Genomic DNA, 14851 nt, shown 5'->3' with positions numbered 1-14851 from the left:
TCAAATGTCCACCACTCGCATAATACATTTAAATCTCTATGAAAAAATAAAGTTTCTATAACCACATTATAACTTTAGGCACTACAATATTGAGACAAAATACAACCAAAACGTCTTCCGTGACTTGAGCAAACTGCTGAGCAAACTGCTGTCGGCTGTATGTGATTCTACTATTCACTTGGACAAAATAACAATGTAAAGAGACTTGAGAACATCCTGGAACATTTTGAACTTTTACAATATGTAACAAAGTTCGGAGGTTGGAATGAAGGATTTCTGATTTCTGATCATTACTTCGTTTCATTTAAAGTCTCCATCTGAGTGGACGGCAGCAGAAGTAAAGCAGAGTTGGTTAGAAAACGTCACATTGATGAAAACATACTTTACCCAGTCACACACCAGCTGTCAATGACCTTGTACATAACTTTTCCTCGAAATGTGTCAGAAACTTTTGTGACTTAATCCAGAAAAAAAAAATGGATGTAATTACTTTGAGCTCAAAAGAGAAAAGGCTAAAAGTCATCTAGACTCCAAGTCACTAAAAACAACAAAAAACATGAATATGTGCAATTAAGGACTAATACCTGAAATTCAACAACCACATTAAGACAATAACAAAATGAGATTACTGTCATCTGAAAAATATTGCAAAAATTCTGTTATTTCAGACTGAACAAGATTCAGAGAAACTTATACATGCATTTACTTTCAGAAGGCTAAATTATTGTAATTATTGTAAATTATTGTCTCAGTTTAAAAAAAAAACAAAACCCTGACATACAGCTGCAGCTCATCTAAAACCAACTGTCTATAAAATGTAATTCCTCATAGATTAAGAGTGATTAAGAGTAATTTCCTCTAAATTCACGTTAATTTCACACACCATTTTTCAACTAATCAGGTGTTAAATTTTGGATTTTTCCTGTGAAATTGGAAGCTATAGTGTCGTCAACTGGAATATCTGTCACATACATTATTGTGTTAGATTTTATTATATATGAACTGGCAACGAGTCCAGGGGCCGTGCAATGGATTGACTAAGGATATGATTTCATGAGCATGAGATCATTACATTAGGAAATGTATTGACTAAGACCTGACTCTGAAATATTTGGGGTTTTTATTGCTTTCATTTCCTCCCTTTCCTGTAAACTACTACATAAGACTGGTCAACCAGCAACAGGACTGTCCGTGGTTATTTGATGCACATGATAACAGGGAAGTGAAGGCTGCACCTTGAGGTTGGATACATCATAAGGAAGTTAATGATGGTGATGGTATAACTAGCGATAATAGAATCCTACAATAACCCAGTGTGAGTACCAATCCACTGGAAAATTGTGGAACACAGCCTGGGTGGATCAATTCCCATGTATGTCATATGATTTGCTGCAGGTGTGCTCTGCCTCCCTGGAGGACAGAGGTCCGGGTTCAAATACTGGTCGAGGCCTTGCTGTGTGGCGTTTGTAGGTTCTGTGTGTGTGTGTGTGTGTGTGTGTGTGTGTGTGTGTGTGTGTGTGTGTGTGTGTGTGTGTGTGTGTGTGTGTGTGTGTGTGTGTGTGTGTGTGTGTGTGTGTGTGTGTGTGTGTGTGAGGGTTTCCTATGGGTGCTCTGGAATTTCCCCAAGGTGGAAGAATAAAATAAAACAAAATAAAATAAAATAAATGAAATGAAATCAGCAATTTCAGGTTCATGTTCTTTTAACTTGTACAAACCAAACTAATCTAAGTGCAACAAAATTGACTTTCATTTGGCCTTTAAATCTTGATCCAACTGAAGGTCAGTCTTCTACAAAATTCAAATCACCGGGATCGGCCAGTTTCAAAGAGACGTGATCACATGAAAAACATGATACTTCCTGGCCTCCATCAAGCAGATAAGAACACAATATGAGAACAAGTAGGTCAGCTGACTAGAGACTCAGGACACGCAGGTGGCTGACAAAACCAGAGACAATGCTGCAGTAGAGACTTTTAAAGTCACGGTCAACACAGGCAACTCCCTGTTATCTAAGAGGACCAAGGAGGGATGACTGAGCACCTTTATGTTGTAAATAACATGCAGAGACTCACTACTTGTAATGTGATGTAGATGAAGACAGCTTCCATTACTGAACTTTCATCATGACACATTACGCCAGGAGGTTTGTTTGTGGTACATACAGTTATATGGAATGGGAGAACATGTCGACGTCACCTGAACGACATCAAATAAAGGACTTGTATGGATTGTTCTCAATAATCTGACAGCACTTTAAGGTCTGATTTAATCATTTACAGGCTGAGTGACTCATCTACAAAATCAACAGAAAACAGCCTGGGAATACTGTATGTAATCAGTTGGGAGAAAATCTCTCACCAAATAATTGAAATGAATTCCATTTGCATTATAGGGGAAGTTTTGAGCAAGTATATCATCATTATCATATCTCAAGTTTGGCAAGCCTCTTTTTAACTACACAGCTTATGCAGTGGCATTTTTGATACTGTTCACACACGAAGCAATAACAATATGATATCAGGATCAAAAAGTCAGATGATGACTCCTTTATGGAGTTTACATTCCTACAAACTTGAATGCAACAGGAGAATACATTTTCTCGTGATAGTTACAGGCTTTGGATTTAAAAGCTTTCAGGTGTAGTTTGCAACAGTTCTTTTATTTTTTTTATTCTGTCGTCGGCTGCCAATTGAATCTGGAGCAACCAAAGGCCCATTTGGCTTCTTGTCTTAAGAAGGTTTAAAGTTTCTCCCAGCTTTGTTTTCAGTCTACTCAAACAAGTTGTTTCTTAAAAATGAGCCTCTCCTTGAATGTACCACTGGGAAAACCAAGTGTGGGATATAAAATCATGTGGCCATTCTTGTGAATGGATTGTGTGTCTTAAGAAAGTAGTTTTTTTTAAAGACTCAATTATGAAATCAAGTGACTATCAAATAACTCAGCGAGTGTCAGTGACAACCAAATGACACAGCTTGTTTTCAAAAGCTATTGATGGACCGATAAATGTTCTCTTGTCTTTGTGTCTTTGTATGTCGGAAACCTGGCAACTCCTTTATGTCAACCTTTCTGCACAGAAATTAGACACTGCCGTCATAATGAACAGTATCATAGTCCAAACAATATGATACAAGGGGATCGTGTGTGTGTGTGTACGTGTGTGTGTGTGTGTGTGTGTGTGTGTGTGTGTGTGTGTCAGGAGGTGGGGTTACTGTCATTCACCTCCTTGAGTTGGGAAGGATCACCTGAATAAGAAGGTAAAGCCACCGTGCTTTAAAATCTCCATTTCACAAAGTCACGGGAGAAATATTCCTTCAGATCAAGCAGAGGAGCAAAAAAACAGTAAGTTTGATGATTCAAATCTTTTGTACAAATTAAATACATCAACTTGAACATATTGTGGTACCATCATCAGATGCAATGAAAAACATTCATATATAGTTCATATTAATTCTCTACTATTTTCTGAATTATTGTGAGACATTAAAAAAAAAAAACATAGGCAGCTATATAATTACTTTATTGTATCAGGAGTTTGTGGACTGTGTTTTAAATTGTCGCCTTAAGCGATATTGTGAGTTAAATTAAAGCATTTCAGTCATTTCAGCTTGTACTTAAACAAAATGCTGTATTTCATATACCAATTCAAACCCAGATGAAGCCCCCACGTGATAAAACAACTTTAAAAACTATAAATGTGTCCTAATATTGTTAAAACTTAAATATTTAAGTCAAATTAATGTCTTCTGAGGCATCCAACAGACCCAAAACAACAAACATTGTTGTCGTGGATGTTACAATTATGAGGTCATTTTTATTTAGTCTAAATTATTACAGTTATTGGTAGAAAACAGAGCTAAACGAAGTTAAATTGTTTCTATATTTGCATTTTTAGGAGCACTTCTGAAAGCATACATTTTGTCAGCAGGAGAAAAAAAAAGATTCAGGTGACAAAAGAATATGAAATGAGCTGGAAATGGGTTTTTATAGAATTTCTGCAGGAGTACATGAAGTTCTAATTTCTATGATGTCCATGTGAGCCACTTCATGCTCAGTGTGTTGTTTTGGTGGAACGACTGAGCTGTACGCCTGTATTTGTTGACGTGGAGTCAAATCAACTTTGTTGTTTTTGTTGGGTTGCCAGCCTGTGAGCTTCTTCACTTCATCCAAACGTCAGAGTAATGAAAAGATGACTTCATGTACAATCTTAAGATGTAACATATATATACATACATATATATATATATATATATATATGTATATATATGTATGTATACCCTCTTTGGTTGTCTTCCTCTCAGATGGATGTGTTACCAGCTCTGTTCCTGTTGGGGTCACTGTTTCTGTGCAGCCATGCAGAGACCGCCGCCTCTGTCGTGGACGGCCTGAGGGTCGCAGCACGTAAGTCAAAAACAAACTGTGACACATAATCCTCTTCACCCACCGTCCCAGCACGTGTAAGCTTGTTTGGCACTCATACTCTGGAACCAAAGTATGCAAAGATGAAGATGACTCCACTGACACACTCATAGCTCTTGTCTGCTGGTTTCCACGGGGCCTCAGTCCAGTGGAAGGGTCCGATACCCTGTGACACCTGGGACTGCAACTGTACGTTCACCCGCCAGCGAGGCTGCTGCTGTGCAGCCAATGAAATGTACCAAGTGGAAGACCAAGCTTTCGAAAGGATCCTGGCTCTTTGGTACAATATCAAGGTTGTGCACCACAAAGTGATGGCGCTCTCAGGTGAACACATTCTTTTCAGAAAATCACAAGGATTTTGTCTTGAATAAATCTCTTCAAAGTATCTGTATTGTCTTTGTTGCTGTGTTTCTTACTCTCAGACAGTACCAAGATTGCCTTCAAGGCCACCATGAACTCCAACATTGCCAGCCCTCAGAGCGGGTTGACGGTTAAATGCTTTGGTCCTTTCAACATCGACGTGCCGCTTCCTTTCTCTGACGTCTCTCTTAATGACGGCATGGGATACAACCCCGCTTTGGGTAGGAAGCGCGCACACACCGAACGATCTTCAACAGCCTTACGTTGCAACGTGTGAAAAGACAAATATCTTTTCACCTTCTTTCATTCTTACAGGTGTCTTCACTGCCCCGACTGCTGGCGTCTACGTGTTTTCTTTCACAATCTACTCATACGTGGGAGCAGGCAAGCGCCTCTACCACAAGGTAAACACTTTGGTCCTGTAGTTGTACAGTCCTGCGTAGAAGTAACCAAATTATGATATTTTTACCCTCAAATATTACTTCATCAAAAGATAAATGACACATAAGTGTGACGGATCTTGAGGGTTCATGGTTTGATTAATGCATTTGAAAAAAGGACAACTGATATGAGGAAACATTAAGGACTGAAGCGTACAGAAAGTTTGAAAAGCCCTAAAAACTGCGCTCTCCCTCTACACTCATTAGTACAGGTCATTTAGTGGCAAATAAAAACAACAATTGAATGGTTTAAACAGGTTTTTCTTTCATCTTTTTATCCTCATAATTGGACACACTTTGAAGAATAATAAAATATTTGAAAATCCTGTTTGATCCATATTTCTTTTTACAAGAAAGTGACTGGCTGAGATTGGTTGTATAATCAGCACATGGAAGAGTCTGTGTTTCTCAGGTTCATTGTTGCATTTTAAGGTGATACTGCTGAAGAATGGAACAAAGGTGGTCAGTGTGTGGGAGGCCAACCGAGAGGACGGGGAAGACAGCGCCACTCAGGTGAGAGGGAGTAAAAATCTGACTATGAATCACCACCAAATGTTTGTTATACAAGTCTATATGTAAAACATCCTACTGATTGGACCCGTTGAATGCAACACCCCTCCGTCTGCTTTCATCAGTCAGGTCACATTAACTAAGTGTGTTCAATCCCATATTCCTTTATTCTCAGATTGTGATTCTGGAGATGCGGCAAGGTGATCAGGTCTACCTGGTGCTCATATCCGGGAGGAAAATCTGCAAACATCTGGAGTACAACATCTTTACTGGTCACATGCTGTATCCCTACGTGGAAGATGCACTCTCCGACGACGATTAAGACAAAAGTGGGAGATGGAAGACGTTCGAGATTTCTATCTTTTCCTATCACATAAATGAAAGAAGTGTGAGCCTGTGTAAACGTGGGCCCAATAAAAGTTGATTTGACAGGTGCTGTAGCTTTATTTCCAGAAAGCTCCATGCACGCGCACGCGCAGGCGCACGCACACGCACACACACACACACACACACACACACACACACACACACACACACACACACACACACACACACACACACTATAAATCAGCCATGAATGCAAGTAGGTAGCCCTCTTGGTTGTTTTTTTTTATGTAACTTCAGGATGAGGACAGTGGGTAATAATGCTCCTGCTGCTGTGCCGATTCGTGGCCTATGACAGCATAGCATAACACTATAAAACATTGGCTGTCATGGAAGCACAAATAAACAATAAACTGCTGCCAGACTGAGTAAATTCCTTCATCTGGACAAGCACATGACGTCGGAGCAGTTCACACACATGTTGAACACACATTTACACACATATGCAATCAGGCACTGGGAGTTCAGACATACCAGCCATTCTTTTAGGAAGCGTCTGTGAGGCCAAGGGAAGCACGGGCCAGTGGGTCCACGCTCCTTTAAAGGGATACGATGGGATCATAACATTTATTTACATGAGATTAGAAGATTTGTTGGGTTTCTGCTGACTTATCATGGACCGCCTGCTTTGACTGGGATCATCCCATAAGAATGACTTGTTCAGGTCCTTTCATATAGGGTGGCGGGGTTTACCTCAGCTGTGTTGTGCAGGCGAGAGTAAAAAGTTGCATATTGCTCTAGTTTTAATCACTTCACTATGTTCGTGTGTCTTAATAATGTGCACTTAGCTGCTGTGCTGTAAATTTACAGTGGCAGGTCAGTTGAAAAACCACTGGGTGTCTCATTATCAAGAGCTTCATGCTGACACATTCCTTAGATTCAGGTGTGTTGGAGCATTAAACACATGGAGTGTCCACTTCGTTGACTCCATTTAGGATTATTAAAGTCCAGTATTTTTAACTACATGTGCTCCCACAAGAGGGAAATCGTTTTCAGCTGACATGTAAGACTCTGCATAGCACCTGTTCTACATAAATGAAGTAATGACAACCAGAAGGAGTGGCAATGAATCAAAATGGTTGGTGGGGGGGGGGGGGGGGGTTCCTGAAGTGGTGAGGAGTAATGAAACGATTCTCCAATGAGACAAGTTATAAAATGTATGTTAGAGATCATAAATATCCACAGAGGTGTTTCTGTGGCTCCTTACAATTCAGTTTTACCATCAATAGTTGTTCCTCAGTCAGCTATCAAAGTAAAATCCTTCACATAAATACACTCTCCAATAGAACAAATGGGGAAAAAAGAGCATGGCAACATCTGGCTTTGCTTTTTTTTTTTTACAGCTGATGGAGGCCAGGTTAGATGAGGAGAGAGAGCTTGTAAAACTGTTAATGTGTTGTTGAAATCTCTAAGTCATTTAGAGGCAAACGTTTATAATGAAGTAATTATCGCTAATAGCCATCAGTTTAATCAGTTTGGATGGTAACACCGGTTCCTGAAATCTAATATTCTCCTGAGCAAATAATTCCCAACATAACTTCAAAGACAAAGGAATGTGGGAAAAATCATTTTCAATAAAACCATCATTAAAACTCTAGTGTGGGAAGAAGTTAGTTCACACTTGGCCTCTGAAGTAATTGATATATATATTTTTTTGTTATTGCTTGTGTAAATCCTACAGTCTCTGACATCAATTGTGGATTATTTTAATCCTGTGCTGCTCTTGTATTGAATGGAGCATTACTTAACTCTTCGTTTCCTCATTTTGAAGCAATTCTCAGTGGATATCCAAGCATTCTTGGAAGTCCCCCCCGTCGGGGCAAACTTTTAGTTGAACTAAAGATTTGTGTCAGATTCCAACACATTGTCTTCTTGTTGACCAGATGCAGTAGTTTAAATCAGCTGCTCAGTCCCAGAGCTGCTTTTCTATATATAACCACTACGACTCCACCTGGACTTGGGATCAAAGATGGATTTCTAGACTTATTTTAGGTGACAATCTGTGTATTAAAAAATTTCACACTGACACCAACACTATCCTCAGAGTGTAAAATGTGTGTGTGTGTGTGTCCCCACATGTTTAAGAAAGTCTGTTTAAGTATGAAATTTTCTTCCTGCGTGCGATCTGTTTAACCTCAGACTTTCCACTGACAAGATGTCAGAAACGTATACTCGTCACCTCCAATCCAAACAGCAGCCCGGTGCCAAAGAGTGTCCCTGAAAGAAGAGAAGTGACGGCAAGATGGTGGATGGTGGAGGGAACGGGTTTTACACACATACACACACACACACATACACTAGGTAATGGACTTACATGGAGTTCCCTGTCTGAGTTGTTCGAAGTGTATTTTGTCTTCCTCATGTAAAATAGTCACCTCTGACATCATACCTTCTCTCCAATATGAACACAATCCTATTTCTCTGTCACACATCCACATTTCACTTTTGTTTTTTTTTGTTTTTTAACTTCCCTTCCATCCTCCCTCCTTGCCTCCATCCAGCCACTTTAAACAGAGAGGGATGCGACAAAAGTATTTGGAGAATTTGCACAGCGCCTTGCTGCTGCTCCTCTCCTCTACATGGAGCGGCTCTACCCAAATAAGGCTTGACGTTTTTAACCAGACGCTCAGGGAAGGGACGTACCGGGCAGGGAGAGGGAGCTGCTGAAAGGCCATGCCCTTTTAAGGATGAAGTTTCCTTATTTCCTTCCCCTCACTCGCCTAAGCTTATCCTGCCTGCTCCCTCCCTCTCTCTTTCTCTCTCGCTCTCTCTTTCCCTCAAGTAGAATAGTGAAGTCATCTCACCTCATCTGCTCCTTTTAAGCCGGCATTTTTGAGAGGGAGGTCCCGGCCAGGCATATACAAACACTCAGTCAAGCATCCTCACTCACCCGTACAGCTGCACTAGTGGCCAGCAGAGAGCTCACCTTTTCCTTCACACAGTGAGTATATTTTTACATTAATTCCTCCTTGTAGTATTGAAGCGACAGAAAAAACAAAACTGCAGTTGGGATGTACTTGTGAAGCAGGATGCTGATGAGGTGAATGACGCTGTCATTAAGGCCTTCTTGACTTCTTATCACAAAGTGTTGACAGTGTTTACTGTCATGTTTGCCTCGAATTTCTGTGCCGACGTGTCATATAAATTATGGATTTATGGCTGCAAATAATAGAATCATTGTTGATTGTTGACTGTAAATATATGTAAGAATTAGTACAAGAGAATTAAAAGAAAAGCCTAAAAAGATCGGAAGAATAAATGAATAGGTTTCACTTTATTAGGTTTTTAATAGGTTTCTTTCTTGTTTCTTTCAACGCATTGCTTTAAACTTTCCTTTCATTCAGGAATAGACATAAAACATGTCCAATATTTAAAATATCTACAAAAACCTGGGTGGGGAAGGTGTAAGGAAATGAATAGGATTAATAAGCATGGAAATTCAAAATCCTTATATTGGAAGAGACAATAAACTGAATCTGGAGGGTGTCCACTGTTGCTGTTGTGGAATTGATCCACAAAGACATTTTTGATTCACAAATGTATCACTTTCAGGATGTCATGACCACAAGTGCTTTAAATTATTGGCTGAAAATGATATAGTTTCCCTCATGGGAATGGGTGTTATTAAACTCTACAGAGCAATAACCAGAAAAGCATAAGGAACTTAGCTCAACATGAGATGTGTGGGTTTTATTCCACATAACTTAATTCCCACAGACTGCTCTCCTTTCGAGATCGGTGAAATAATCCATCACCAGTACAGTTCCAGTGTTACTGGAGAGTTGATGTGTTTTCCATGTGAAGCGAGTCGAGGAGACGCAGACAGGCAAACCAGTCAGGGCTGGATATGCAGAACTGAGATAAAATGATCGGCAATGCAAAGTCATGAAAGAGTGCATTGTAGATGCACAGAAGAGCTCGACTACACTGGAATCATGACGCCTGAAACCGCCGTCCACGATGCATGAACTTGAAAATTATTGAAGTTGGCAGCATGCCCGTTGCAGGACAGAGAGGGAAATGAGACGCCAGTGGACAACTTGGTTACAGAACAGCAGCAACAGGAGCAGATAGCACTATCTGTTCTGCCAATCCTGTGGGAGCACATAAACAAGGCAGATTTCCATGAGACTATTCCTCAGAAAGCCAGGAAACTGAGCACATCAGTGCATAAAGGCGGGGTGCTCTGGAGTCCCAGAGTTAAATCGGGCAGAAAAAACCATCAGCTCAAGCTCAACAGAAGTTACAAAGTTTGTCAGGATAATTGTAAACACGAAGGGCTTTGGCAGCGATTTCAGAAAAACTAATATTGTCCTCTTAAACTGTCTGGCAGGCCTGAGTGAAGCAACAGTTGTGCGTGTAGCTGAACCAAGACAAAACCAGAGCTGTGTAACAGTGAAAGGAAAAAGAAAGACACAAACTTTAAGAAACGGAGTCGACCGGCTCGCTCCAACCGGATGACCCAGCTCAGTCTAGCACGAGCAGGGCTTAATTACATATTCCACGTAAAGCCCAGCTTCGACCACTTCACACCAGACCCTGATCTCCGACACACGCAAAGAGCACAGAAGTCATTCACTCACACTGACTTGCAGGAGATTATTCATACCACACTGTTATATGGTGGCTGGCTGGTTGGAGCTGCAATGACGCCACGTCCCCTCAGACCACCACAGTTCGCCGCAGCCCTCGCACTGGTTTCCTGTTCTGGCATCGGCGAGGGGTTACCATGGTGACAGAGAAACAGAGCAGCAAAAACACGAGCGAATGGGATGGAGAGGATGAAGTTATGTTTGGGGGATAAAACGCTTTTGGACTTTGGAACTTGAGGCTTTTTTTTTTGTATTTCTAAAGTATTTCTTGCCTGTTCTCGTTGTTCATGATGTCTATTTTCCTATCGCCCCCTATATTCACATCAAATCTTGTTTCATGCACCATTTTTCTCAGCTACAGAGCAGCAGCGACAAATTAATTTGGACCATTTGCTTGATAAATAGGTATATTTCCCTTTATAGATCCCACCTTTAAATCTTAAGAAGCGCGTTCTTTTTTTCTTTTAAGAACTTTGTCAGCAAATAATACTGAGTTATTGGTTATGGGCTGGACTCCAAGCATAATGAAAGGCCTCTGGACACACATAAATGCCAGAAATAGATGATCGGGGCCCTACCGGGACAAACTTAACCTCCAAAAATATTTTGTGATCTTTTGCCTGTCGTGAATCACTGCAGCCCTCTCTTTCCTCTCGTCTTCACTTCCTTTGAGGTTTGAGTTTGTGGATTCGCTGTATGGCCCAGAGAGCTGTTTAAGAAACTAACAGCTCGAGGCCAGAGGGGAGAAAAAACAAACTAACGTACCAGACAAACATTACTCTGCTTTAATGATTATAATGTGACGCATGTAGGTGAGAATAACATGGTATAGTCAGTGTGTGTGTGTATGTGCGTGCGGGCCAAACACAGAGTGACTCTCTGGACTTGCGGTCGGTGTGTAAGTGAGCGTGTTTGCCCTGCATGTGTGTTTGGTTTCTCGCGGTTCTGGAAACACACCGCAGGGAATGCAAAGAATATTAAACAGGGTTGTTGGTAACACACTGTGGGCAGGAATCCACTCCTGTCCCCGACATCTCCCATTCTCACGTTGCATTTCATCTTTTAACACACATGGATTTCATCGAGTTCATCATCTATATCTCCACATTAGCTGAAGTGAAAGTGGTTTTCAGCTATCATTCAAGCAATAAACATAATTGGAATTGGATTAAAAGTGGTTAAAAAAATGTTTATTTAAATTAAATCAGTTAAAAATTCAAATTAAATAGGCGAAAAGAAGGAGAGGTTGACGGAAAAGAACTGTTACTGTCCGACTTGGCCCAGCTTTGCATTCTTTCACTTTCTGCAGTAAAAACTACATCCAGATCAAACTAACAGAAAAGAAGAGTTGTTCATTGTTCTTATGCGTCCTTCAATCTCGGCCAGAAGCAAGTCCATGTCCCAACTTAGCTACAGGGTTTAACCTTTGACATTTTAACTCTGAACCCTCTTCCAGGAACAGGAAGTTGACGTGACCTGACATCAAGATGGCTGCAAAGGTTGGGTGGTGCAGACAGCACTTTAATATGGGTTGTGCACTTGGCTGTGGGCCCAAAGGCAATAATGAAGCAAAAAAAAAAAAAGACCCCAAAACTGGTGGATAAAAAAAATTGCTGGCAGAATGTATGCGATGACAGACAGCAAAAGTCAAAAGTTTAAGCGTGTGTGTGCTAAACTGGAGAATCAAAGCTGAAATGAGCTGCCTGGAGCTCCCACTGCACACCGTGAAGGTGCACACGAAGAGACGCAATGCTGTTAATGCCACTGCTCAGGGCAAGTGTTGAAACTGGGCGCTGGGCATTTACGCTTCCATACACGCTTCTGAACTGCATGATCGGCATTTGTATTTGTGTTGAGGACAAAAGCGGCAAATAAATAAATAAAACTGAGCGACCTGACTGTTAAATGAATCTGTCCATTTCTCCACGACTCAGAGTGTCGGCATGGCAAACAAAGGCCCCTCCTACGGCATGAGCCGGCAGGTTCAGGACAAGATCGACAGCAAGTACGACCCTGACCTGGAGCAGATCCTGGTGGAGTGGATCACTCGTCAGTGCAGCTCCAGTGTGGGGAAACCCGAGCCCGGAAAAATGGGCTTCCAGGCCTGGCTGAAAGACGGCTGCGTGAGTGGAAATAGTAGCTCCCTCAGTTCTTAGTTTAGTTTTTAAACATTTATTTCCTTTGACTGACTTTTTTAGTTTTCGTCTTCTTTTTGATCTCATCCGCTCAGATCCTAAGCGAACTTATCAATAGTCTATTTGCCGAGAACAAACCCGTGAAGAAGATCCAGAGCTCGCCCATGGCCTTCAAGCAGATGGAGCAGATCTCCCAGTTCCTCAACGCCGCAGAGAAGTACGGCGTCACCAAGACCGACATGTTCCAGACAGTGGACCTTTGGGAAGGTCAGAGAGGCGTCACGGCTCTTCAAACATTTGATGTTGAATTGCTTGAGTCTGAGCTCTCTGGTTTGCGCCAACAGGTAAGGACCTGGCGGCGGTGCAGAGGACCCTCTCGGCTCTGGGCAGCTTGGCCGTCACCAAGGACGAAGGCACATACAATGGAGACCCAGCCTGGTTCTTCAAGTGAGTCCGAACTAAAACAGATTCTTGGCTCCCCTCTCAGACCACCACTCTAACTAAGTGTCAATAAATAGGAATAGATGATGAGAAAATGTTTTTACAAAACACTGGGTTAAAATGTAGCAAATGACTCAACTAATGTTTCCACTTTGTGAGGTTTTCCTGTCAGGCAGTACGTTTGACACCCCGGGTCCAGTCGACTTTTCCCACCTAACTGTGACTTTTAAAACTCTGTCTTGCAGGAAAGCACAGGAGAACAAGCGGGATTTCAGCGACGAGCAGATGAAGGCGGGCAAAAATGTGATCGGCTTACAGATGGGTTCCAATAAGGGAGCGAGCCAGGAGGGCATGAGTTACGGCCGACCCCGGCAGATCCTGTAGGTCTCCCCCCCCCCATTTTCACCCCCAGTACTCTCAACCTCTGCAGCCCACCCTGCCACCTCAAAGCCCCTGATGCCTCTCAAACCTCTGACTGGTCCACTACAGCTGCCTTTATGCTTTCCTATTACAAAATATAGATTTTTCACCCCCCCCCCCCCCCCTATCACAAGTCTGAACCCATGATTTACATGCTTGCTGGTAACCCTCCGCAGAAGTCACCGTGCTCTGTCTTCCAACTGCAGTTGGGATGGATACAACAGAATTTTTGTAGTCTGTACCAGCAACCACAGATTAAAACAATTATCTTGGACGAATACCAAACCAAAGAGAAGTTGTACTGAGGGTGGAGTGATTCCTTCTTTCTCCATGAGGTTTATTAGACAGCATGGTGTCTCTGCTTAGCCACCAGGTTTCATCTCAGACACAAAAGTCTGAATTCTGGCATCTGTTCCCTTGATTTTAGCCACATTAGATCAGGACTCTGACATGAATATTGATTTGTTTACATCATTTGTTTCCAAATCGACAGCTAAAGACACATTATTTTACCAATCACTTCCCTCATCGCTAAGCCTGCTGTATCAGCGCCAATATTTTTGTACATTGTCTTATTAAATGATGACTTTGAAATACATCTGCAGTCTGAATTGACTTTGTGATTCTGTGTATGTGACTTTTGCAAGGTTAAGACATCAGAGTGCCTAAAGTGAACTGTAGATTCAAATGACACAGCTACTATCCATCCATATATATATATATATATATATATATATATATATATATATATATATATATATATATCCAGTTTACAGTCTACTTCTCAATATTATTTCATAATTGTTCTGGTGTGAATAATCTGTTTTGAGTTTATAAAAACATGCATAATGCAGCCATAGGAGGTTTATTTTTCCTAATTTCACTGTATTTTGCACCAGTTGCTTAGATGTAAATTACAAAAAAGCGTGCCTTTTTGCAATTTAATGATTTCATTTGCTTGACGGTTGCCCCATGAAGCCAGAATTCATCCCAACAGCCACATTACATATATTCTCCCTGTTTTGCAAAGTATGTTAATAGAAATTTTTGAGATTCTCAGTTTAGAGTGATGTTAGGTTCGCCAGCCTTTTTCTTAGTTGCACAATAAGCCTTTGATCACAGCGTGTTTTCTGTTGCATTTTACAGTGGCCTT

General features: G+C 41.2%; 1 protein-coding gene across 2 annotated transcripts; it reads left to right on the top strand.

The window, feature by feature from the left end:
• Positions 1-8878: 8878 nt before the first annotated feature.
• Positions 8879-14294, top strand: tagln (transgelin). 2 transcript variants are annotated; one of them, XM_080507574.1, is made up of 6 exons: positions 8879-9051; positions 12159-12201; positions 12637-12825; positions 12933-13104; positions 13182-13284; positions 13524-14294. In XM_080507574.1, the coding sequence occupies exons 2-6, from the start codon at positions 12190-12192 to the stop codon at positions 13660-13662; spliced, it is 615 nt and encodes a 204-aa protein (XP_080363700.1). In that variant the 5' UTR covers positions 8879-9051; positions 12159-12189; the 3' UTR covers positions 13663-14294. The 2 variants fall into 2 exon arrangements, with proteins under 2 accessions (XP_080363700.1, XP_080363701.1); XM_080507575.1 differs by lacking the exon at positions 12159-12201 and having other exon boundaries at positions 8880-9051.
• The last annotated feature ends 557 nt before the right edge of the window (positions 14295-14851 follow it).

Source organism: Blennius ocellaris (genome assembly GCF_963422515.1).
Source record: "Blennius ocellaris genome assembly, chromosome: 2".
In the NCBI taxonomy this organism is placed as follows: domain Eukaryota; kingdom Metazoa; phylum Chordata; class Actinopteri; order Blenniiformes; family Blenniidae; genus Blennius; species Blennius ocellaris.
This window is presented reverse-complemented; position numbering and strand designations above follow the sequence as displayed.

Excerpts from the sequence above, each read along its gene's own strand:
- tagln (XM_080507574.1), top strand. Across the intron at positions 12,826-12,932 it reads CCTGGCTGAAAGACGGCTGC|ATCCTAAGCGAACTTATCAA; the intron begins GTGAGTGGAAAT and ends TCATCCGCTCAG. Across the intron at positions 13,105-13,181 it reads GACAGTGGACCTTTGGGAAG|GTAAGGACCTGGCGGCGGTG; the intron begins GTCAGAGAGGCG and ends TTGCGCCAACAG.